General features: G+C 46.4%; 1 protein-coding gene across 3 annotated transcripts in view; it reads right to left on the bottom strand.

Annotated features, from left to right (window-relative positions):
• Positions 1–26,108, bottom strand: part of FANCI (FA complementation group I) — a 40,693-nt gene that overhangs the window by 3,984 nt on the left and 10,601 nt on the right. For all 3 annotated transcript variants that reach the window (XR_007243233.1, XM_048481660.1, XM_048481659.1), the window contains exons 12-37: positions 25,416–25,552; positions 23,919–24,099; positions 22,644–22,731; positions 22,212–22,342; positions 21,150–21,220; positions 20,153–20,267; positions 19,738–19,860; positions 18,781–18,849; positions 17,525–17,626; positions 15,922–16,113; positions 15,711–15,832; positions 14,920–15,084; positions 14,353–14,532; positions 14,104–14,270; positions 11,362–11,444; positions 9,106–9,222; positions 6,680–6,731; positions 6,246–6,373; positions 5,796–5,864; positions 5,608–5,698; positions 4,966–5,150; positions 4,291–4,347; positions 4,125–4,184; positions 1,971–2,048; positions 683–778; positions 479–595 (exon numbers count right to left, since the gene is read on the bottom strand). Coding sequence is in view for 2 of the 3 variants with exons in the window: in XM_048481660.1 (XP_048337617.1) it covers positions 479–595; positions 683–778; positions 1,971–2,048; positions 4,125–4,184; positions 4,291–4,347; positions 4,966–5,150; positions 5,608–5,698; positions 5,796–5,864; positions 6,246–6,373; positions 6,680–6,731; positions 9,106–9,222; positions 11,362–11,444; positions 14,104–14,270; positions 14,353–14,532; positions 14,920–15,084; positions 15,711–15,832; positions 15,922–16,113; positions 17,525–17,626; positions 18,781–18,849; positions 19,738–19,860; positions 20,153–20,267; positions 21,150–21,220; positions 22,212–22,342; positions 22,644–22,731; positions 23,919–24,099; positions 25,416–25,552 (2,976 nt within the window). In the remaining variant the exon portion in view is untranslated. The remainder of the gene's footprint in view (positions 1–478; positions 596–682; positions 779–1,970; positions 2,049–4,124; positions 4,185–4,290; positions 4,348–4,965; positions 5,151–5,607; positions 5,699–5,795; positions 5,865–6,245; positions 6,374–6,679; positions 6,732–9,105; positions 9,223–11,361; positions 11,445–14,103; positions 14,271–14,352; positions 14,533–14,919; positions 15,085–15,710; positions 15,833–15,921; positions 16,114–17,524; positions 17,627–18,780; positions 18,850–19,737; positions 19,861–20,152; positions 20,268–21,149; positions 21,221–22,211; positions 22,343–22,643; positions 22,732–23,918; positions 24,100–25,415; positions 25,553–26,108) is intronic.

Genomic DNA, 26,108 nt, shown 5'->3' with positions numbered 1-26,108 from the left:
TTTGTATCACAGGCTGCACTTGTTATAAAGGAACCCATGTTCCTTTTTCCCCGTTTGCATATGTGCCTTTTAGAAGGAGAAGAAGAGGAAGAGTAGTAGTAGTTTGGATGTATATCCCACTTTTCCCTCCTGTAAGGAGACTCAAGGTGGCTTATAAGCTCCTTTCTCTTCCTCTCCCCACACCAGACACCTTGGGAGGCAGGTGGGGCTGAGAAGTCTGAGAGAACTGTGGCTAGCCCAAGGTCACCCAGCAGGAATGTAGGAGTGCGGAAACACATCTGGTTCACCAGATAAACCTCTGCCACTCAGGTGGAGGAGCAGGGAATCCAACCTGGTTCTCCAGATTAGAATCTACCTGTTTTACCTGTTCAGGAAGCTATCAGGGAACTGAGCCTTGTGTTGGGACCCCCATGGTGGTGAGAAGAAAGATGTGCATAAATGGCACTCTTTTCTTTTTTTTTTTTGAACGGGGACAGACCTGGTCATCGTCCGACTCCTTTTCGGCATCCCGCTCCTCCAGGGCGCTCTCTAGGGTAGACACGTTGATGCGGAAGTCTCTGGAAGTGCTCAGTTTCATGTACTGCATCAGGTTGACCTGTGGCAGCAGAAGATTAGTGGCCAGAGTTTGCGTGAGTGTTAAAAAGACCCCCTCGCACAAACACACACAGCAGATTCACGTTACCTTTGACTTTTTGGAGAGGTGGATCAGGAAATTCTCGTACTGCTCTATAGCGAAAATCAAGTTCGGAATCGGTTTGGTCTCCCGCAGCACTTTGGCCTGTGGTGGTGAGAAGCGGACAGCCACGTTAATAGGGTTGCAGGGGGAAAGCTTGCGCTCTGCCCGCTCTCACAAACAGCAGATTATGGCATCCGCTGCGTGTGAGAGACGGAAGAGAGTCTGTAGGACAATCTCTGCTCCGAAGAGAACCTTTATTTATTTACGTATTTATTTGTTCAACTTGTTTAATCACCCACCCTTGAAGGACTCTGGGTGAGGTACAGAGGATAAAAAAGAAACAATTAAAATTACAATCTAATACTTAAAACAGACTCAGTTAAATGCAACCTCAACAAAACAGAAAAAAAAACTAACATTAGCTGGAAACTCGAAAAAAACCCTCCTATCCCGGCACAGCACATGGTGGCCAATGAGGATGGTTTGTGGGGGGATGGCGTGGGAGGCAATGAGTAACCCCCCCACCCCCCATTTCACAGGGCCTGCAGAACTGTCCAAGGTCCCAGACGGCCCTGATGGCTGGTGGGAGAGCGTTCCAGCAGGCAGGGGGCAGGGGTAGTGAAAGCCCTGGCCCGGGGAGAGGCCAGTCGCATCATTGAGGGGCCAAGGACCACCAGCAGATTTGCCTCCACGGATTGCAGAGGCCAAGTCGGGACATCTTCCTTCCACGTGGGGCAGAGCACCAGTGAACGACTGGCCTATGGGTTACCCTCAACCTATCAGACTTGGGGAAGGGGGCTTTCATCAGGAAGCATAGCAGGGGGACATTGGAGTGATATGAGTGTCTACCTGATGCTTACCTGCTACAGTAGAGACACAGTTAACCTGCATCCCTCCACAGGTGAAACATCCCTTTGAACTCTCACATGGCAATGGAAGCTCACTGGGTGACCTCAGACACTTTAAATAACTGGATCCGGAGAGTCTTTAGAAGTTCTGCTATTGCTGAGACCTCAAAGGCAGAACCAACGCTAAATTGCCTTGAAGGTTGGAGGTGTGAGTCTTTCGGCAGATCAAGAGGAACTGTTGTGTGTACCCCTCGTCCGCAGTTCCTGTTTTCTGTCTATCCCACACTCTCCCTACTCCTCTGGAGTAAGAGTGAGGCAGAGGCTGCCGTTCTGGAGGGGAAGAGCCAGATGGGGGTAGCCGCGGTCCATTTTTCTGAACGAGGGGCCAAGGGGTCCCTGCTTGCTCCAAGTAAATTCCAGAAAAGGGAGAAGGTGATCACACTCACCATAACCGCAGACACCTCCGCTGTCAGCTTGTCCTTTTTCTTCTTTTTCTTCTCTTCCGCAACTGTCGAGGTTTCATTCTGGTCATTAGGAAGGAGGCAGCAAGAGCAGAGGGAAACGGTCAGTCAGCTGTTACAGGAAGCCAGGCCAATGGAGTGTTGCAGGAGGCGGGGCCTTTCACAAGTGCAGACTAACTTCTTTAAGATATTCATACCCTGCTTTTTGGCTTTCTCCCTCCCTTTTATCCTCACCACAGCCCTGTGAGGTTGGAAATCTTTTAATTATCCCTTTGCTCCAAAATATCGACCAAACAGACATCTCCTCCTACAGCCCTACTGCTCTTTCAGTTGCAAAATTTTATGCCCTTATTATTGATTTTTGCAACCGTTCAGCTGCGGTCTAGGTTTTTAAAAAATATTTTAGTAATCTGCTTAAAACTAATAAGTTCAATCAATCAACCAACCTGTATTGGCATTATGTATATCAACAAAATCAGTATCGGTCACAGAATATTACTGTCTCTATGTGTTAGTATTGGCCACTGTGGTCTTGTGATTGACGTCTCTAATCCTCATAGCAGTTAACAGGGACTTGATTAACATCCTTTTAATTTATCGTCGAAGGTTTTCATGGCCGGAATCACTGGAGTGTTTTGGGGTTTCTGGGCTGTATGGCCGTGTTCCAGTAGCATTTCCTCCTGACATTTCGCCTGCATCTGTGGCTGGAATCTTCAAAGGATCCTCTAAAGATGCCAGCCACATGTGCAAACAAAACATCCGGAGAAAATGCTACTGGGAACAAGGCCATACAGCCCAGAAACCCCACAACATTCCATCCTTTTAATTATTATAATGGATTATATTTTTATGTCAATAAAGGTCTGTGTATGTACGTAACAGGGACTTGGCTACAGCCATTGTTGTTTGAAGCGGCTAAAAGATAAGATGTTAGTTCCTGATCAGACCTTCTTAGGCTGTTCATTAGGAACCGTTGTGGTAAGAATTTTCCTTGGTGTATAAAAATCCCAACGCAGCAACATATATGCAGCAGTTTCAAGCTGTGAACGAGAGCAGTGTCTTTTGCTGCAAAGGACAGTTATCTATCTGCCCCAGACAATTGCTGTCTGGATATTCAGCCCTGCTGACATGAAGGACTGTCGTAATCACGGGGATGTTAGATGAGAAAAATGGATGGGTATGACTCCATAGGTGGGAGTTCTGCCAAGTTCCAGCAGAGAACAAGCCCTGCGCGCCAAGGAGTTCAGGGTTTGCCTCTCTGTGTCGAAAACTCTTTTGTTCCAGCTTCCTGAAGGCTTTGGATTCATCTGAAGTCAAGAGGGAGTCAAAGGAAGTACCTATTTGAACTGATTTTGTGAATCTTTCCTTTGGACCATTCAGACTGATGCTAGTCTGACAGCTTGGACCAGACAAGATGAGTGGCGTAGGAGCAGCAGTGGCGTAGTGGTTAAGAGCAGGTGTACTCTAGAGGAATGGGGTTTGATTCCCTGCCCTGCCACCTGAGCTGTGGAGGCTTATCTGGGGAATTCAGATTACCTGTGCACTCCAACAAACGCCAACTGGGTGACCTTGAGCTAGTCACAGTTCTTCAGAACTCTCTCAGCCCCACCCACCTCACAGGGTGTTTGTTGTGAGCGGGGAAGGGAAAAGAGATTGTCAGCTGCTTTGAGTCTCCTATAGGAGAGGGGGGGGGGAATAATCCAACTCCTCTTCTTGTGGGATTGGATCTGAAGAACAAGTGAAGTTAAAATTTAAGGGTTAAAACCTACGCTTTAAACTAATAATTTAAGAAGGAAGAAGAGTTTGGATTTATACTTCCCTTTCTCTCCTGTAAGGAGATTCAAAGGGGCTTACAATCTCCTTTCCCTCCCCCACAACAAATACCCTGTGAGGTGGGTGGGGCTGAGAGAGAAGAACTGTGATGAGCCCAAGATCACCCAGCTGGCGTGTGTTGGAGTGCACAGGCTAATCTAGTTCCCCCGATAAGCCTCAACAGCTCAAGTGGCAGCGGGGAATCAAACCCAGTTCCTCAGATTAGAGCGCACCTGCTCTTAACCACTATTTCACTGCTGCTCCCAGTGTAGATGAGGTAGAGAGAAATTTTGTTGACCTCACAGGAAATGCAAATCGTGACCTTACCTGTACATATGAAATAAAGGCATAACATTGTGGAGTCAAATGGGAACCTGAGAGCTTAACCTGGGGAAGAAGAAAACCGTGCAGTCAAATCATGCGATTCTTTCCTTTTAGCGTTAGGAAAGAATGCAAACTATTTAGTGAACCGTAGAAGCTGGACAACACTCACCAGTTTTTCCAACCGTGCTGGAATGCCCTCAGTTGTGCTGCGGCACACTTGGAGATACTAGGGGGCAAGAGACAGTGCGTGAGCCGCGCATAGCTTGTGCCTTAGAGACCCTCCCCCAAGCAACCCTGGGTGTGAAGTCCTGCCCCCAAACCCCCGTTGCCACCTGACCGGATCCTGGACTGGCCTTCTCACTGGGTTCTTCCACCCAAATAGGCTTCCTGGGTCACATGGCTCAGATCTGCCCACCAAGGCAAGACTGCTCATTTCCAGAAAAAGATTTTGCAGCACGGTTCATTTTGGGGGCTTTTGCTCCCAGCCACCCCCGGCCACATTAATCTATGGCTGGGCCTCCGCCAACACTTCGACCTTTCACTCCACTACAGCTGGTCCCAATGGCTCATGGAAATGTTCGAGCACACGCATTCGAGCAGGTTCGAGCACACACAAACACACACAATTATATATATGTGCATATGTACAGCACAGAGTTCCTGTAACCACTGGAGTGCTGGGCGCTGGTAACAGTGCCTCAGCAAGAAAAAAATTCACAGGCCCCAGTCCCTGCGAGGCTCCTAGGTTTCGGCCTAGTCAGCATTATGGATAATACGGCGCTCAGGAAGCCAAGATTCGGATCTCTGGACTCCCCCCTCTCCCGCCCAGGCGAAGAGCACTCACATATTTGACCAAGGCGGTGAGGGTGGTGTACATCTTGGTGACGCTCCTGAGCAAAGCGTCCACGCAGCTCCCAGTGGGCAAGGCCGTTTGCACCAGCTCGTGGTAAGAGGTCAGCAAAGTCCCCAGCTGAAGGATGACGGCCTTTTCCAGCGGCTGCGCTTCACCAGCGGCTTGGGAGGGATCTTCTGCACAGCAATAAAGCACAGAAGTCAGACTTGGAACTGATAGGCACAGTGATCCATGGTAACCTCTGCTCTGTGCAAGGGGAGCGGCAGTGGCGTAGTGGTTAAGAACAGGTGTACTCTAATCTGGAGAAACTGGGTTTGATTCCCCGCTTGAGCTGTGGAGGCTTATCTGGGGAATTCAGATTAGCCTGTGCACTACAACACACGCCAGCTGGCTAGTCACAGTTCTCTGGAGCTCTCTCAGCCCCACCCACCTCACAGGGTGTTTGTTGTGACCCCTCACAACAAACACCCTGTTAGGTAGGTGGGGTTGAGCTCCAGAAAAGGGAAAGGAGATTGTCAGCCCCTTTGAGTCTCCTTACAGGAGAGAGAGGGGGGATAAAAATCCAACTCTTCTTCTTCTTCTTCCTGGAAGCCAGCTAAGATCACCGTGTGTCATCCCTTTCCTCAATTTTACCTGTCGCCTCCGACCCCAAACGGCTTTTCATCTTATTGACCAACCAATCCACCTCTTCAAGGACCTTCTCCGCTTGGCCCAAAACAAGCAACTAAGACGGAAAGAGAAAGGCAGAGGATGCTTTTGGGAACAGCTCGGGCAGAGGAACCCCCCTCGGCGCAACGGCCTTTGCCCTCGCCCCAACTCACACAAGCTGTAGGAGCCGCCGTCTTGGGGTTCACGACTGCAAAGTGGGGCTGGTGCTCCACTTCAAGATCCTGTGGGGATTGAGAGAGGCAGTCCTTTGGGAGCTGGAAGGGCTCCCTTAAGGGCTGAGCAGAGGCGGAACGCTCACGGGGAACATTGGGGTCACATGTCCCTAGGCACACGCCAGCCAGTCATGTGGAGGGCTCACCCTCCATACCCCTTCCCTCGGCCCTGCCCCACCAGGCTGCTCCTTTAGCTGGAGTAGCAGCTGGGCGGGGCCAAAGGGTGCCTGATGGCAGCCCAGCCAGGTAAGTGAGGTGTGGGGGCAGGTGTCCAGAGCAGATTTTGCCCCGGGTGCCATTCCCCCCCTTGCCTCTGGGGTTGATCAGAGGTGTACGCTGCCGACAGTGTGGAGCCTAGGTCTGAATGGCCGTGCCGGACTCTCCTCTCACCTGGTCTATGTCCCCAAGCTGAGCATGAGTATCCCGGGCCAGCTCACGCAGGATGCTGACAGGACTCTTGATGAGAGCGTGCAGGCTGAAGAGTAGGGTGAGAAGCCCTCGGCAGCAAGGCACGTCTTCTGTTGAGAGAGGATCGACAAACTTTGGACACGTAATGGCAGCTCTACAGAGCCTTGCCAATGGCCAGCTGAGCCTTTAAGACAGGGATCCCTGCCTGTTTGAGCCCGCGGGCACATTTGGAGATGAACAGCACTGCATCTTGACACATCAAAACATTTAGCCTCTCCCTAACAGCCACGTGTATCCCTCACTCTGTGATTTTCAACAACCTTGCTCCCTTTGCACACAGAGGCTAGATTTCTTTGGATGCCCCCTAACTTCAGGTTCCCAATGCAGAAGGCAGATAATTCAAGTCTAAATCTTACCCAGGCTGGTTTCCTTGCAGATCTTGACTGTCCAAGATAACAGCTGCATATACTGCACCCCCAGAGAGAGATAGAGAGAGAGATGGTTACATTTTTCTGCAGTAAGGATAAGCTTTCAAAATCTAGGTTGAAATGAAGGAAAGACACGTGAAGCCAGTAAAGGAATGAGACGTGCCTGCATTAAAGGCTAAAAGTTGATAGATTTTATTTATTTATTTAAATTATATTCCACCCTTTCTCCAAAGGGCTCAGGGTAGGTCACTTTATTAGAACCCGATACAACCTTAATTTTTTTAAAAAAAGAACATAAATACAATAAATAAGATAACAACACAGACGACAAGGCAACCCGATGACATCCTTATCGCCTATCACTCCCCCCACGCCCCTGCCCTCCTCCAGATTGGACCAGAAGCATCCAACTCATTTGTCACAAGGGCCACATATGACATCAATGTGACTTGGCTGGGCTGGAGAACGGCTGTCCACATCAGCACTGGTGGGGGCCGGGATGCCCACCTTGGAGGAGGAGGAGGAGGAAGAGGAGGAAGAAGAGGAAGAAGAAGAGTTGGATTTATAACTCACCCTTTCTCTCCTGTAAGGAGAATCAAAGGGGCTTACAGACTCCTTTCCCTTCCCCCCTCACAACAAACACCCTGTGAGGTTGGTGGGGCTGAGAGAGCTCCGAAGAACGGTGACTAGCCCAAGGTCACCCAGCTGACGTGTGTTAAAATGCACAGGCTAAACTGAATTAGCTTGATAAGCCTCCACAGCTCAGGCGGCAGAGAGGGGAATCAAACCCACTTCCTCCAGATTAGAGTACACCTGCTCTTAACCACTACGCCACCACAGCCTGCAAAAAAGTTCTATACCATCTCACGGCAAACCCACAGTTTTATTTACTTCTTAAAACAAGAGTTCTTCCCTGGGTTTGGTTTGCCGATATTGCATTGTGTTGGCATTTTAAAAAAAGATGGTCCCAGCCCAGCCAGACAACAGCTGGTTCTTTTGACCTTGGAGAGAGAAGTGAAGCTTGTGAACGCTTCGGGCTTTTGAAGAAGAAGAGTTTGGATTTACACCCAGAGGTGGGATCCAGCAGGTTCTCACAGGTTCCCGAGAGTAGGTTACTGATTATTTGTGTGTGCCGAGAGGGGGTGACTAATTGGTGATTTTGGCACGTGATTTTTGCCTTAGTTACGCCGCTCCTCTCAGCAGTAGCGTGCAGAACTTGAAGCAGTCTAGCAGGAGGTGCACCGGCGTGCATGGCAGCCTGCGCCTGCGTGCATTCGTTTCCCGCCCGAGTACCAGCGCAGCGGCTGCGTCCTTGCCACAGCCCAGCCCAGGAATGCTCCGCCCCCGGAATGCCCGGCCACGCCCCCATCGTGCCCCGCCCAGCCCCATTGGTGCTACGCCACAGTTTGAATCTCACCACCATGGGAACCTGTTACTAAAATTTTTGGATCCCACCACTGTTTACACCCCACCTTTCTCTCCTGTAAGGAGACTCAAGGTGGCTTACAAACTCATTTCCCTTCCTCTCCCCAGACACCTTGTGAGGTAGGTGGGGCTGAGAGAGTTCCAAAGAACCGTGACTAGCCCAAGGTCATCCAGCAGGCATGTAGGAGTGGGGAAACAAATCTGGTCCACCAGATAAGCCTCCGCCACTCATGTGGAGGAGTGGGTTCTCCTGATTAGAATCCACCTGCTCTTAACCACTACACCACGCTGGCTCTGAAGAGAGCATGCATTGCTGAGGAGTTGGGTGAGGGAATGCATTTGCTTTTGGGAATGATCATTAGAGCAGGGGGTGCTTAGCTGGGCATATAGACTGCCTTTTTCTGTGGGAATGTCAGATTCAGCAAAACCCCTCTGTACCAGTTTGTACTCTGATGCAATAAAGCTGATTGCTACAACCCTGAGTCTGGTTATCAGGAGGAGGTCGGCAGACCCAACATGCAGTGGTTCAGAACAGTAAAGTCTAATCTGGGGAACCAGGTTTGATTCTGCTCTGATCCACATGAAGCCTGTTGGGCGACCGTAGGCCAGTCACAGTTCTCTCAGAACTCTCTCAGCCCATGTGGAAACTGACAAGGGCAAACCACCTGTGAACATCTCTTGCCTTGAAAATCCTACGGGGTCATCTCAGGTCAGCTATGACTTGATCACACACACAGACACAAGCTGCCCATGATTTTTAAAAGCGAGTCTGTGACCCCTTCTGCAAATGGAGAACAATGCAGTTTCAATCCCCTTTCAGTGCACTTTGCAGCAGGATTTTACTGTGTGGAATAGCCGAATCCACTTGCAAACCATTATGGGACTGAAAGTGCATTATTCTGCATGTGTGGAAGGAGCCTATGAGATGCCTGAGTAGTCAGAAGCACGTTCAGGGCCCTCCCTGCACACCTTAGCAGCTGCATCCATACCTGTTCCGAGGAGGGATCCAGGAGCTTGGAAAGGGTTGTGAGAACCGAGATCAGCAAAAGGGCTTCCTTGCTGTTGAACTCGTCCTCCGCATGGCTGAGCTGATTCACGAGGGACCTCTGCCCGGGAGAAAAAGGAAGGGCGGGCCTTGTGAGTGGACACACCCCTGCTGGGGACACGATCAGAGAAGGAGCAGAGCGGCACTTTTCTTGGCCCGCGCGGACGGAGGAACCGCGCCTGACTAACACAGATGTTCCAGAACTCCAGTGTTCTTAATGCTGTGTTAATATTGTATTGTCAAAGGCTTTCCCAGGCGGAATCACAGCTGGAATCACTGGGGTGTTGTGGGGTTTCTGGGCTGTATGGCCGTGTTCCAGTAGCATTTTCTCCTGACGTTTCGCCTGCATCTGTGCCTGGCATCTTCAGCAGGCGAAATATCAGGAGAAAATGCTACCGAAACACGGCCATACAGCCCGGAAACCCCACAACACCCCTGTGTTAATATTCTGCTCAATTTTGGACTGTTTCAATTTATTTATTTTTAATTTGATTTTTAACATAAAATTAAAATCAAACATGATAATCATTGTGCAGCTTGCAAGCATCTGTGTTGTTCAACTGAACAACGTCTTGAATTCCAATCATGGTTTTTAAGGCTAAAGAAATTATTATACAGTCTCAATTGTTTATCCTTATCTATATATGTCCAGTTCTGGGCACCAAACTTCAAGATTCCAGAGCCCTTCGGGGATAGGGTGGGATATAAATCCAATAAAATAAGGAGGATACTGACAGACTGGAACGGGTCCAGAGGGGGGCAACCAAAATGGTAAAAGATCTGGATTCCATGCCCCATGAGGAGTGGTTTTGGGAGCTGGATATGTATAGTCAGGAGAAGGAAAGGTTAAGGGGTGACATGATAGCCATGTTTAGATATTTGAAGGGATGTCATGTTGGTGAGGGAGCAAGCTTGTTTTCTGCTGCTCCAGAGACCAGGACCAGGAGTGATGGTTTCAAGGTGAAGGAAGAGATTCCACCTAAACATCAGGAAGAACTTCCTTACATTAAGGGCAACAGTGGAATGCGCTGTCTTGGAGGGTGGTGGAGTCTCCTTCTCTGGAGGTTTTTAAAGAGAGGCTGGATGGCCATCTGACAGGAGTGCTTTGATTGTGTGTTCCTGCATGGAAGGGGATTGGACTGGATGGCACTTGGGGTCTCTTCCAACTCTATGATTCTATATATCAGCGGTTCTCAACCTGTGGGTCACAATCCCTTTGAGGGTCAAACTACCCTTTCACAGGGGTCGCCTAAGACTCTCTGCATCAGTGTTCTCCATCTGTAAAATGGATAAATGTTAGGGTTCGGGGTCACAAAACATGAGGGACTGTTTTAAAGGGCCGCGGCATTAGGAAGGTTGAGAACCACTGCTACATATAGTCCTTATATACTCTAATTACACAAATTAATTTTCATAACTATCCACATCCTCAATCAGTATAATCCAAAAAACTTTGCATCTTCTTTCGCCTTATGTGGATGTTAGCTTTGCCATTATTGAGTGTCCTATTTTGATTTAATTTTTAACTATTTTTCACTTTCTCTAGTGACCAAAAGATGCTCTGGAAAGGTCACCAAATCCTGTCTTCCCTATTTATTTACTTCCTTTTTTTATAGCCCATCTTTCTCACAGACAGTTCAAAGTACCTAAATATACTAAAAAAAATTTACAACTATCCCGGTTTTAACATATGTAGAGCTTATTTATTTATTTATTTATTTATTTGAGTCGTTAGATTAACTGTGCTCTACTTATATATTTATGTAGTGCACCGCCCTGAGCCCTCCGGGGAGGGCGATATAGAAGCTTAAATAAATAGATAGATAGATAGATAGATAGATAGATAGATAGATAGATAGATAGATAGATAGATAGATAGATAGATAGATAGATAGATAGATAGATAGATAGATAGATAGATAGATAGTAATATAATAATAATAATAGGTCTCTGGGTGAGGCTTGAATTGTAATGAAGGCCAACAACCAGCTAAAGATCTGGTAGCTGTGAAATCTACAAAAATAATAATAATGCTCTTCAAAAAAAACGTATTTTACACATTCTGAAGGCAGATACTACAAGGGGACCCAATTATACATTATCAAGATCTCTTGTTGAATTAAGCTAAGAAAAGAGGACCCAGTTTGGAGGGGATTCTTTCAAGCTGTTCAGCACCAAGGTGGCTTTTCCATGGCTTACCTGAAACTGCCGGATCAGGAATGTAGCTTTCACAGTGACATCGACATCGGCCATGTCTTCTTCTCCATCTTCGCTGGCAGGATCTGCCAAAAATGAATGGACTGTCATGAAGTTTAAAAGGACAGCAAAGGAAATTCGTTATAGTTGAAGGGCATGTGTGGACTACACGTGAGTGATAAAGGAAGTCAGGAGATGAATAATTAAATAAATGTGTGCTATATAAAGAAGAAGAGTTTGGATTTATATCCCCCCTTTCTTTCCTGTAAGGAGGCTCAAGGTGGCTTACAAGCTCCTTCCCCCTCCTCTCCCTAAACAGACACCTTGTGAAATAGGTGGGACTGAGAGAGTTGTGAGAGAACTGTGACTGGCCCAAAGTCACCCAGCAGAAATGTAGGAGTGCAGAAACACATCTGGTTCACCAGAGAAGCCTCTGCCACTCAGGTGGAGGAATGGGCGAATCAAACCCAGTTCTCCAGGTTAGAACCCACCTGCTGCTAACCACTACATCACGCTGGACTCTTTTTAGGCCCTGCTGAGGCTTTAGGGGAGACACATAGAGCTGGCTTTGCAGTCTGAGGCTCTCAGGCGTCTTTGTTGTATATCCTGCTTTCAACGATAGTGCCTTTTTTTGCAGTCAAGCCACTGCTGGATTTTTAAGGCAAGAGATGTTCAGAGGTGGTTTGTCATTGCCTGCCTCCACATCATGACCATGGTGTTTCCTGGTTTTCCCAGGAGGGCTCCCACCAAAATACTTGCCAGGGGCGAGCCAGAGAGTGTGCGTGCCTGGCCCAAGGTCATCCTGCAAGCATCCATGGTGTGACTGGGGATTTGAGTCTGGGTTTCGCAGGTCCTGGTTCAATAGAATTAACTGCTATTCCACACTGGCCCTCCATAGCCTTAAAAAACTTTAAACACACACACACACACACACAGTGACTATTCCTTCTCTCTCCCCACCCCTGTTCCCAATCTATAAGTCTCTTTTAGTGAGTGAATGTTCTAGGCTCTCCTGTGTCCTTCCCACTTCGCCCTCACAATGAGAAGCCAGACCTGCTTGGCCTTTGGGGGTTGGACTGGGAAATCCTGTATGGTGCAATGGTTAAGAACGGCGGGCTCTAATTTGGAGAATCGGGTTTGATTCCCCACTTCTCCACCAGAGCGGTAAACTCTTATCTGGTGAATTGGATTTGTTTCCCCTCTCCTCCAAATGAAGCTTGCTGGGTGTCCTTGGGCCAGTCACAGTTCTCTCTGAACTCTCTAAGGTGGACCTGCCTCACAAGGTGTCTGTGGTGGGGAGAGGAAGGGAAGGAAATGGAGTCTCCTTACAAGAGAGAAAGAAGGGTACAAACTGAAACTCTTCTTCTTGGTGGCTGTCAGCCCAGGAGGATGCAGGAAAAGAAAACAGTATCTAAAATAAACAAAAATTAGTCTGGGGTGGGGGCACTAAAATTGAACAGGGACACTCAACTAGAAAGACCAAGAAGAGCCTGCATGGTGTAGTGGTTAAGAGCAGGTGGACTCCAAATCTGGAGAACCAGGTTTAACAACAACAACAACAACCTTTATTAGGCATTTAAAATAGGCTCTAGAGCGTTACTAGACATTTATGAAGTACAAATCAAGAGTACATTCAAAACACAGACAGAAAGACTGTATATAGCAGTATACATTACTTAGAAAGTTCTGTCACTTGCAAAAGAAATTTTGCTACTTTTTCCAAGAGCATGACATCTGTATTGTTTAACAGAAGCTCCACAACAGAACTGTCAGAGTCTCTTTTGGATTTGTCTAGGGCCAGGCGGGGAGAGAAATTCCTAATGCCCACATATCTCGGACAGTCAAGAATAATGTGAGCAAGAGTCTCCACTTGGTTTTTACAGTGTGGACAAACCCGATCCTGGAGAGGGATGGATAAGTAACGACCCTTTGTAATGGCCGATGGGAAAGTATTGGATCTGGCCCTTGTGATAATCCATCTCTGTTGGGGTTCAGTTAATAATTCAAGATATTTGGCTATGTGCCCCTGTTTTGGTATTATTCCGACAGAGAAGAGTGAGCATGATTTATTTGCTTGCCCCAACAGGATATAGTATTCCTGTTCTAAAAGTTGGCTTTTTAAGGTTTGAAAAATCTCTCTGGGTGACAGCATACAGAGATCTTCAAGTAATAAACCTATTGAGTAAATTTTTGATTTGAGAAGTTGATACCATTCGGAGGCAAATAGATCTGGGCGCGAGGTATATGTTAAACTGCGCACATCAGAGTTAAAACATAATTTGATCCAATACATTCAAGTATTGGATCAAATTATGAGAACCAGGTTTCACACATCACTCCTCCACCTGAGTAAATCAGGTTTGTTTCCCCACTCCTACATTCCCACTGGGTGACCCTGGGCTAGTCACGGTTTCCCAGCTCTCAGCCCCACCAACCTTACAAGGTGTCTGTTGTGGGGAGAGGAAGGGAAAGAAGTTTGTAAGCCACCTTGAGTCTTCTTACAGGAATAAATCCAAACTCTTCTCTTCTTATTTACCACTAAAAGCCATCCGTTTGCAGATTCTCCCTTGCTAGGGAGTAATATCCAACACTGTGAAATATCTCTCCAGACTGCCCAAGGATGTCAGCAATTAATGATCCAAAGTAAGTCCTCTGTTCACATGGAGGCTCCATGAGCAAGCCCTCTGGCCAGCTTCCTGGTACCCCCAGAGACTTTTCAGAAGAAAAACCCGCGCAAAAGCCTACCCAAGGCCTGCAGAAACTGAGGAAGCTTTGGCTGGTAGCGATGCTGCATCGTGTTGAAGATCCGCAGCAAGCCCTCCAAGCACAGCAGTGAGACGCTCCTGCTTTTCTCCTTCTTCCCGGATTCTTCAGCGGCAGTCGGGATCGAGGTATACCTCCAGAGCAGGACTCTGTGGCCGTGGGGGAGGCAGGATGTAAGGAGAAGGTAGAGTCCCTGGGTTGAAAACCCCAGGACCGCACAGTGCGACTCACCTGGTGATTTTGCAAAGGTGCTGGAACATCTTCTCTTGGTTCTGGCCGTCCGGGCCGTCTGTCTGTCCCCCTTCCTCCAACTGCTGGACCTTCTGCAGGGCCACGCTGACGGCATAGCGCAGGAACTCGTTGCTGGCACGCAGGACCGCCAAGCTCTCCTCATGACTCTGAGAGCAGTCCCTAAGGAGAAGAGTTTGGATTTATACCCTCCCTTTCTCTCCTGTAAGGAGACTCAAAGGGGCTGACAATTTCCTTTCCCTACTCCCCCACAACAAACACCCTGTGAGGTAGGTGGGGCTGAGAGAGCTCAGAAGAACTGTGACTAGCCCAAGGTCACCCAGCTGGCGTGTGTTGGAGCGCACAGGCTAATCTAGTTCCCCAGATAAGCCTCCACGGGTCAAGTGGCAGAGCGGGGAATCAAACCCAGTTCTCCAGATTAGAGTGAACCTGCTCTTAACCACTACACCACCGCAAGAAAACAAACGGATGCTCTGGTTGCTGGGACGTCCCTCCCGCCAGGTGGCCCACTCAATCATGCAAGCTGAGTTTCCAGAAGAAAACCCTCACCTGAATAGGCTCGTGAGCAAGGTGGAGACAAAGGCCATTGAAAGGAAGCTTCGGGCCATTTTATTTGCTGATGGGGGCTTGCTCTTTCCACCTTTCTCTTTCAGGATGTCGCTCAGGCGGGAGTAGCATTTGAACAGGCCCAGAACATCTTCAGACGTGCTCTTGCTGCCGTAACGCAATGATCAAAGAGAAGGAAAATTCAAACCCCCCCAAAACAGGAAAGAGAAATGCAACAATTTTTTTTCAAAGGAGAGTTTAGATTTGTCACTTGCTTTTCTCAACCTTGTCTCAAAGCAGTTTATGGAACCCTTCCCTTCCCTCCCACAACAGACACCTCGTGAAGCAGGTGAGGCTGAGCGAGTTCTGAGAGAACTGTGAATAGCCCAAGGTCACCCAGCAGGCTTCATACGTACACCTAAACAATAAAAATCACCATGGAAGAGGAATGGCGAAATTCAGTGCTTATGTTGTTAAAAGTGTAGATACAAACAGGGCAATTTAAACACTAATTAATGGTAGGCTATTTGGATTATTAATTTCATTTTCTGGTTTTAAACATCATTTGTTCTATTAGTTTTGAGATCTGATTTTAACTTATGGTTTTTAATATTTTGTATTTATATAATTTTGCAGTTTTTAAATAATATGTCCAAATTTTATTTGGAAATTGTATACTGTGGTTTTTAACAATTTCTAGTCTGTGACTGTAATTTTAAAAAAATCAAATCACGGAGGGAAGAGAGATTTTCCACTTAAAAACCCCAAGTATTCCAAATGCTTTCGTCCCTTACCTGAAATTCCCTATGCTAAAATTGTACTCGATCAAGACTTCGCAGACCCCCATCACCAAAAGGGCATAAATACTGTTCTTCACGCCCACTCCGGAGGACTGAGAAAAATCTGCTGACTTATCCTGAGCAACGAAAGGAAATAATTAAGATCCCGAGAGCCCCACAAGAGAGAGGCCCAGCCCCCGATCCCATTCCCTCCTGCCCAAGTTACCAGTTCGAAATCTTCCAGTTCGCTCTTGATCATTCGCCTCGTGGTGGATCTCAACATCTCACCCAATTCTTGCTGGAACCCAGCCTCTTCCTCATCATCTTCCTCCTCTTCCTCCTCTTCAGCCTGCTGGCGCAGGTCTAACGTGTTCTTATACCAAGCCAGGCAGTGCTGGACACAACAAAGCAGGTGAGCCTAAAGGAATTGGGACATGAAGGTCACGTGGAATGGTTAGATGTCTCCAGGGAAGTACGCAAGATTTTGCCCTCAGAGGCATGCCACAGGAAGATGTGTTTCTCTCCCTGGCTCAGCCTTGAAAACCAACAGCTAATTGTAGTCGTAGTAGTAATGTTTATTGTTTGAGCCATTGGCTATAGCATCCACACACACACACACAAAGTCTAAAAGGAAAATATCACATACAATTAAAACACCAGCATTGAAATAATAAGTTTGTCTTTAAGTTAAAATATAAATAAATTACTTTCACTATAAACAGGTTAAAATGCCACATCAAATTAGATTCACATCAAATACTTCTACAACGTCTTTCATGCTAAACTGAATGATCATTAAACTTAATAAGTCATCAGCTATGCCTTCCCTCCTTATAAACTCTGCTCGTTTTCTTAGCAGCCAGGGCAAAACGAGCCATTTTGTAGGAAGCAAAGGAATCGATGTCAGATAATTAAAAAATCAATTTCTCATCTTCAGACAAAAAGGCTGTCCTGGGTATTATTGTATTTACGTTTCCCCCCCTAACATCTGAATATAAGGGACAGGACAGGACATAATGAGAAAGATCCACATATAGAGACGCTGAGAAAAAGATATTTGTGTATATCTATACTGAGTACCACAGAAAGCACTGATTGAAATCTGTGGCGGATTCTGCATGGGCCAAAAACAGTGGTGTGAAAACGGTGTAAAATGGTTTAAAACATTGTAAAAGGGTTTACACCATTTTCACACTGCTGTTTTTGGCCCATGCGGAATCTGCCTGAAAGAGGTATAAGCTATTCTTAAATTTCTAGATTATGAAGTTGTAAGATATGTAGATCTAATTGATTCTGGCTGTGAAGGCCTTCAACGATACAAAAAAGAAAGAAAGAAGCTTACAATTACTGCAAGGATCTGAAAGATTTACATCACGACACATGCAGGATAATGAGTGGATGCATAAAAAGGGATCTATGGTTGCCTGAAAACATTCTGGCATTTTCCTTTTAAAAGGGGACGGCCTCAAAAGAGTCCTTTTCAACCCCAAAACTAATCCAGATGCCAGGAGGGTGGAAAATGTGCTTGAAAGATCTGTCTGTAAGGCCCTTTCTGCACATGCAGAATAATGCACTTTCAATTCACTTTCAAGCTGGATTTTACTGCGTGGAATAGCAAAATCCACATTTGAACAATTGCGAAAGTGGATTGAATGTGCATTATTCTGCATGTGGGGAAGGGGCCTAAGAATTGCTGCTCTCTCTCTCCTTGCAGCCTCTGCAGTATGGGAATAATAATGCTGGCCTACTCTTTAAGGATGACCATTTTCATAATCCTTAAAACTAATGAAGTGCTATGGGCTATAACATCATTCCTGTGTATCTCTTACCAATGGTTCTTGCAGGAAGATTTGGTCTCGCTGGGCCAAGATGCATCCCTCCAGTTTTAGTGGGGGCAACAGGTCCGGTTGGGGTTCATAATACTGTTTTATCTGTCATGGAGAACGGGTAATCAGCATTTCATAAGAGGAAACTGTTACTCCCGTCTTACTGCCAGATGGTGGAGCAGGATAGGGGAGAAGAGTGAGCAGCTAATTTGACCTGAGAATGAAAAAACCATCCCTTCTTTAGATGGCTGAATGACTGGACATGTCACCATTCCCTCCGCTTTCTTTTCCTTTCAGCTCTTCATCTGTGGTTGCCAGTGTGGTGCAGTGGTTAAGAGCAGGAGCACTCTAATCTGGAGAACCGGGTTTGATTCCCCGCCCTGCCACTTGAGCTGTGGAAGCTTATCTGGGGAACCAGATTAGCTTGTGCACTCTAACACAGGCCACTTGGGTGACCTTGGGCTAGTCACAGTTCTTTGGAGCTCTCTCAGCTCCACCTGCCTCACAGGGTGTTTGTTGTGGGAGGGGGCGGGAAGGGCAAGGAGATTGTAAGCCCCTTTGAGACTCCAACAGGAGAGAAAGGGGGGTATAAATCCAAACTCTTCTTCTCCCCCATGCCATTGATATCTGTTTTAGACTGCAGGTGCCTTGAGGCAGAGGTCAGACAAAAGAATGTAACTTCTAACACTGGTTTGAAGCTAAACTAGCAGAGAGTCATCGGGAGTATTTATAAGAAAAGACAGTTATGATTCTAAGTCAAGAGAACCAGTGTTGCTTAATGGTTAAGAGCGGCAGATTCTAATCTGGAGAACCAGGTTTGAATCCCCACTCCAGGTTTGATTCCCCACTGGTGAACTGGAATTATTTCTCTGCTCCTATACATGAAGCCTGCTGGGTGACCTTGGGCTAGTCATAGTTCTCTCAGAACTCTCTCAACCCCACCTTCCTCACAAGATGTCTTTTGGGGGAGAGGAAGGGAAAACTTTAATAAGCTGCTTTGAAACTCCTTACTAGAGAGAAAGTGAGGTATAAAACCAAACTTTCCTTCTTGTCTTTTAAGATTCCATGTCTTTTTCTCACCCCCTGCCTATAAACAACATCTCGCTGTATTCCAGAGAAGTTGTGTTTATTCTTTTTGCTACCACAGTTCTGTGGCTTTTTTAAAAGTAGCAAATACACAGTGGTACAAAAGTTAATGTAACACTATATTTATCAGTTCTCAGGATTCTGTGGTTTGAGCTTGCTACAGCGTCCTGTACCTGAGATAGCAGCGTCTTCAGAACCGAGTTGGTCAGCTGGGAATTCCTACGCAGAACATCATAAAATCCCTGCGAACAGAGAAGTAAAAAGCCAGCATTGGAAAAAAAGCCAACCAACCACCACTGTTTTTACTAGAAATTATATACCCTAAAGAATAGCTCTGTTCTTCTTAATTTTGTTGTGTCACTTTGTTATTAAGAGATTCTCTACTATTATTTTATTTGGGGATTGTTTTACATTTTTTTTTAATCCGACCTGTATTGTCCCATATGCCAATAAAGGCTTGGTTGAGAATTTAAAAACACAATCTAGCTGCAGTGCATTGAAAATGGATTGAAAGTGCATTATTTTGCATGTGCGGAAGGGGCTCTATTAATCCAAGTCCTCCAAAATGTCCTCCTATTAATCCAAGTCCCCCTCTCATTAACAGCCTTGCTCAAGTCCTGCAAACTGAGGGCCATGGATTCCTTTATAGAGTCAATCCATCTCATGCTGGGTCTTCCTCTTTTCCCGCTGCCTTCAACTTTTCTTAGCATCTTATTGTCTTTTCCAGTGAGTCTTGTCTTCTCGTAGCGTAACCAAAGTATAACAGCCTCAGTTTAGTCTCTAGGGACAGTTCTGGCTTGATTTGATCTCTGCATGCGTTAAGTGCCATCAAATCACTTCTGATTCATAGTGGTCCTGTCAATCAACATCCTATGGCTTGTTCAAATCTTGCAAACTGAGGGCTTCCTTTATAGACTCGATCCATCTCAGGTTGGGTTTTCCGCTTTCCCTGCTGCTTCCCACTTTCCCTAGTATTACTGTCTTGTCCGCAATACAAAGGACAAAACATTGGCCCATAAAGCCAGGTTAGTCAACCAAGAGGCCTGCCCCGCAAGGAAGCCCAGCAAAGGCTTGTACAACGTCTGTACAACGGTGATCGAGTGGAAGAAGAGAGAAGGCCTCCTCCTTACCTCGTAGAGCATGAGTCTGACATCGGCCTGCTGGCTTAAGCATCGTCTCAGGCTGCCTAGGATTTCGAGGCAGAAGGCCTCATTAGCCGCTGAGTTATAGCGGGCGTGAACATCCACCTGGACCTGTCATACAAAAAGAGAGAAGTCGAGAGAAGTGGGGGGAGAGAGCTTTGTATAGCACAGACATGATGGCCTTCGCCTGTTCTTTGAACCCAGCATCCAGCTGCCTCTATACAGGGAGGTTCCATTCAGCAAACGGCATCCTCCATTAATCTGTCTGAGTTTTTTAAAAAGCTTCAGCCCATCTTGTGGGGGTGAGTTCCACAAATTACATATGCCTCCATGTATATACGTTAGTGAAGCAGATATAAAACAGGTGAGGAGAATTTCGGGATGGGGCTGGCACAGTGCGTACCTGACTTGCACCAATAGCTTGGCTGCAGTAGGAGGAAGTCAGGCTACCCAGAATCTTGAAATTCTTCAACAGTAGCAAAAACCCAGCAACTGCTGACTTACGAGCATCCAGCTGCCTGTGATTAAGAAAAAGGGGAAAGGAAACTTATGTTGGGAAATATGGAATGCTCTCTCCTCTGCTATTTACCTGTCTGTCTGTCCATCTGTCCATCCGATTTAATATACCACCCACCCCCGGAGGGCTCTGGACAGCGTACAACATATATATTAAAACTTCACAGAATAAAACCAATAACACGGCCTAATAACCATAAATAGTTAAAAATACAAATACAATTTCCCAAAATATAAAATAGTGAAAATCGAATGTCCACATCATGTCGTCTGAAACATAGAATAGGATATAAATGCAGGGAATGGCACTGTCAACAGCTATTTCTCACCAAAGGCCCGGCAGAATAATTCTGTTTTGCAGGACTAGCGGAATTGCTCAAGATCCTGCAGGGCCCTAATAGATGGTGGTAGAGAATTCCACCAGGCAGCGGCCAACCACCACCACAGCCATATCAATTTAAGTTGTCCATAAAACTTGAGAGTAACCCCGCCCCCCTCAATGAAATAAACAGGAATTCCTTTCCCCAAAACTGCAGAGAGAGGCAATTTTAAAGTTGTCAAATGGGACTGTCCATGTCCTTAGTCCAGCGAAAAGACTCATGTTACCACACTGGGGAGAAGAATGAGGACTTTACAACCTGAACAGCTGAACGCACGGCAGGTAGACAAAGCTGTGCATGAACATCTTTAGATACCTGGAAATCTTTTACAGAAACCTATGTGAAGACCTGCCGTCGCAGTTGTTAGTTTGGTCTTTCGACTTTCTACGTACTTTTTTCCTTCCCTTTTTTATTTGTTGTTGATTTTTAGTGCTTCTTTTTCCTCTGTCGGTCCTTTTTTCCCTGCTGTTTTCGAAAGACATTAAACAAACAAAAGCAACTTACCCCGAAAACATTGATTTGCGGAGGACCAGGATCAGGGAGTCTCTCGTGGACATGCTTATTTTGAGCAGGGGCTGGAACAGCAACAAAAAGTGGAAAAGAACAGCATGCATTTGGTCAACACAAGGAGGAGGAAGAGTACCAGGAAATTCAGAAACAGAGAGGTAGGAAAAGGTCACCTTTTCACAATGACCAAAAGTTGGATCTGTTAGTGTCAAACTGTGTGCTGGGAAAGAAAGGCTAGCTGTCCCCTCAGGGAACCATTTAATCAAATATTGAAAGTTTTGTTAGCCCAGGACAAGCACACACTGAGGAGGCTGCTTGCTGCAGCTCTGCATGATTTACTGCTCTGACCTTCCATCCTCTTAAAACAGGGGTCCCCATACTTTTTGATCCTGTGAGCCCATTTGGACTTCTGACACGGCACAGAGGGTGCAGTAACAAAATAATGGCTGCCGCAGCAGGCAAAACCAGACGCAAAGCGATTGCCACCACTTAACTCCAGTAATGCTGTGTAGATCCTGGTAGCTGCTGCCTGAACAACATTTATTTATTTAGTTTGATTTGTACACCGCTCTCTCCGCAAGGGCTCAGCGCGGCTTACAGCAGTAAACAACATATAAAATCTAATTAAATAAATGATTAAACAATTCAAACAGTCAAAACAACAGTTATAATAATTCAAATCCAATCTAGCCTAATTAAAATACATTTAAATTCAAATCGAGTAAAAGCTTAATTTCAGATCGGAGTTAAATAAGACTGGCAACAGATGCCATTTACAGCAGACAGGGGATTAAGATTTGGGCAGGCAACAAGTGCAATTGAAAATAGGATTACAATTTTGATTTCAGTTTTAATTTAAAAAAAAACACCCACCTGTACAGTCAATCAAATTTCCAATAGTCAATCAGAAGCCTTGTTGGGCAAAAGTCCTACCTGGTCCCGCCCACTTTCTAAAAACACTTGGTGGGCACTGGAAAAGGTGCTGGCGGGTACCATGGTGCCCATGGGCACCACGCTGGGGGCACACATGCGCTCCTCACTGGGAACACGACACTTTACCTGCACAGCCTTCAGAAGGCCCTGCACTGTTGCAAGCGGGAGGAAAGACAGCTGATCAAAGGCCTCCGTGATTCTGGAAGAAGAGTTCTGAAGGACGAGGGGAGCGTAGGAGATGAGGCCGGACAGCAAATCTGAAAGAAGAAAAAAGGCGCAAGCATCTGATGAGGTGACAACAAAGAAAAGGGCCCAATGGCAGGAGCTCAAGGGGGGGAGGGGGCAGGAAAGAGGACAGGCAGACGTCTCCTGTTGTGGCGTTCAGAAGCTGGAGAGAGTACGACTATATCTGACGTGCCAGAATGCGAGTGCGATGTGATGTCTCACGAACAGACCCCTGGAGTTTGGGAATGAGGAACTGTTGTCCCCCTGAAGCGGAGGATGGGAAAAGCAGTTTGACAATGTAATGGACTGCCTGTTGGATCACTTCCATATTACCTATGAAGTGGCTGATAGGAGATCCGGCACTGGTGATGACTCTGTTGAAGACCTGCTCTAGGATCTCACTCCTGATTGGCTCATGGACCTGGAAAGAGGCAAGACACTTTAAAGAGAGAGAGAGAAAGAAGAAGATGCCGACAACTTTGGATGTGTGCTCTGCTTTCCTCAACCTTAAGGAGTCTCAAAGCAGCTTACAAACTCTTCCCCACCAGAAGAGCGGCACTCCCCTGTTGTGAGGTCTTGGATCTTAACTCAATAAACGGACTCTGTATTGTTGATCAGCAGCATTTATTGGCAGGCACCAAAGCACCCAGCTTGACCAAGCCAGTTCTGGCAAACCTGGCTTCTGCTATCGCCTTTATCCAAAAATCCCCCTCCCGTTTTCCTAAAGAATCTGAGAAAGAGTTATTTCAGAGCTGAGGCCCACAAGGTTGGTGACAGATAGAGATAAAGCCAACCTGGCCTCCTGCCCCCCAAAGACAACGGAAACAGCCTGTTTCCCATGAGACCAGACGTGTCAGGGGTAAGCCTAGTTATCTACTCAGCATGTGAAGCCATAAAGAAAAGATCAAGGAAAGAATGTCCCATTATAGCAATGGTAACCTATAGCAGGCTGGTTACCTATATCTTGTAGTGATTACACTGAGGCAGGAATGCATCTCAATCAACTAGGAACAATCCCTGACACCTGGAAAATTCTAGTCTTGCCGTGGGGGAAGAGGGAGGGGCAATCCACTCTCCCACACTGGTGCACATTCTTGTAAGCCACTTTGAGACATCTTACAGTGAAGAAAAGCAGGTAAAGAAAACAGAAGAAGAAGAGGAGGAGGAGGAGTTTGGATTTCTCTCCTGTAAGGAGACTCAATGTGGCTTACAAACTCCTTTCCCTTCCTCTCCCCACAACAGACACCTTTGTGAGGTTGGTGGTGCTGAGAGTTCCGAGAGAACTGTGACTAGCCAAAAGTTGCCCAGCAGGAATGTAGGAGTGCGGAAACACATCTAGTTCACCTGATAAGCCTCTGCCACTCAGGTGGAGGAGTGGGGAATCAAACCCGGTTCTCCAGATTAGAATCCACCTGCTCTTAACCACTACACCACACTGGCTCTCACCAATACGGCCATGCGGCTTACAGGAACACTGGTTCTCCCCCTTACTCATCCAACTAAAATGTTTTTACAAAAGTGTCCCAACTATCAGCAGTTTGGAAAACAGGGCACCTGAGATTATCTACAAGAAAAAATGTAACAATGCATTCTCTGCCTCTGCCTTACCTTGTACGCTTCCAATAGAATACTGGCTCCCAGGTGGCACGCCTGCTGGGCTGGGCTCTTGGAATGTCCATTGGTCATTTCTGTGACTTTGCCTCCAAACATTTTCTTTGGCCCATAGGAGTCCAACAGGATGAAACCGAGATCCACCAGGCCTTGAGTAACGTGATCCCAACCAAACACACTGGATGGAAACATCAGGAAAAAAGGAGGGGAAGAGAACGGCATAATATAAGCTGACAACAGTTCTGCCATCTTTTCCCTCCTCAGGCATGGGCAGGGCAGCAAGAATTGCTGAAGACCCCTCTCATTCATAGGGTTGCCAGGTAACAAGAGGGACCCAACGTCAAAGTGGATTTTGGGTAACCGAATTTAGAAAGAAGTTTTTTGATACGTTCTGTTTAATCAAACAAACTTGATTACCATATAGGTTTTTACCCAACAGAGATGGTGATTCAAAGTTGGACACATTTGGACTGTTTGTGTGGGGAGTGGGAGCAAGGGCTCCAACTATGGTCTGTCTCAGAAATAGGTGTTAGCAAGGTGTATATTCCTCCGCCACAGAATTCAATGTGCCGAACCTTCTTTGTTGTAGAATGCTCCACCTGGGTCCTGGCCCAGCCATTTTGCCAAGAAAAAGCAGGACGGTTTGCAAAAGGTAAGTACTGGTGACAGTCATTCAGTGAAGTATAAATGCTCTTTTATCAAAGTACCATGTTCAATAATAACACAAAATAATATTTTTGACAAAGGCAGCATGTAAAAAGGAATAATCCTCATATTGGCTTGGGACTATATTCAAATGCAGACACACACAACTTTCTTGACCGTTGCATCTCAACTGACCATATCAACATCTTTTTCTGAGACAGAGTATAGCCATTCGTATGCTTTGCTGGTTTTCCACTTAAAGGAAATGAGCAGCATAAGGGAATTTGAAACGTACACTTCCTCACCCAGAGCCTGAAATGGAAGAAGAGTTTGGATTTACACCCCACCTTTCTCTCCTGTAAGGAGACTCAAGGTGGCTTACAAGCTCCTTTCCCTTCCTCTCCCCACAACGAACACCTTGGCCTCTTCTGCACATGCAGAATAATGCACTTTCAGAGTTGTTTACAAGTGGATTTTGCTATTCTGCACAGTAAAATCCAGCTGCAAAGTGCACTGAAAGTGGATTGAAAGTGTATTATTTTGCATGTGCAGAAGGGGCCCTTGTGAAGCAGGTGGGGCTAAGAGAGTCCAGCGAGAACTGTGACTAGCCCAAGGTCACCTGGCAGGAATGTAGGAGTGCAGAAACACATCTGGTTCACCAGATAAGCCTCTGCCACTCAGGTGGAGGAGTAGAGGCACGGATCTCCAGATTAGAATCCACCTGCTCTAAATCACTACACTTCTTACAAAGGGAAGAAGCCTTTCTACCACTACCTTGCAACGATGGGGTCTCGTTCTGCAGTACGTGCCGAGCAGACTTTGGAGGGCTGGCAGGCTGTGGCAACCCACCTGTTTGTCACGACTTCCAAAACCGTGGCAGATATGCTGTAGCGCAGAGGAGCCAGATCCTGCAGGAACCTGGATCCCTGAAGGAATTGCAGGTCTTTGAAGCCCTTCATGATGGACGTTTTCAGAAAGTCAAAGACCTACAGCAGACACGGAACAGCAACTAAGCGGAAGGTTCTCTTTCTTTGTGCAACTGAGAGTCCTGAGTGGAAGAGCAAATGTGGCCCTTCCTGTACAAACCTTTTAAAATGTTTTGAGGCAGGAAATAATACGTTTCCTCCATGGAGTTCCACAATGTTTCCACAATGGGAACCCTTTGGTTCCCAAAACATTTACTTTGCAGCTTGAAAACATTTTAAATGAATGTCCTTTTAAAATGATCCTTTGGTTGAAATGTTCTCAAACGTCTTCAGTTGCCTGTGCGACATATTTTACATTTTCCACACCTCTGTGCTGTCCCTGAACTTCCTCCTTGAGGTCATTTCCTGAGTTCACTCAGTTCCCCCTCACCTGTTTATTTTTACCATTTTTGTTTGTTTTTAAAATTTGGGTGAGCTAATCTTTGAAGCATCAAGTATACAATGAGTAGAGAATCGCAGTCCGAGGCTGTGAAACATTGACGCAAAGGTTAAGGGGGGGGGACTCTATGATTCAACATCTACCACAAAAAAAGGGAAAAACCACATAATGGTGGCC

This window comes from Sphaerodactylus townsendi, linkage group LG17, assembly GCF_021028975.2.
Source record: "Sphaerodactylus townsendi isolate TG3544 linkage group LG17, MPM_Stown_v2.3, whole genome shotgun sequence".
Lineage (NCBI taxonomy): Eukaryota > Metazoa > Chordata > Lepidosauria > Squamata > Sphaerodactylidae > Sphaerodactylus > Sphaerodactylus townsendi.
This window is presented reverse-complemented; position numbering and strand designations above follow the sequence as displayed.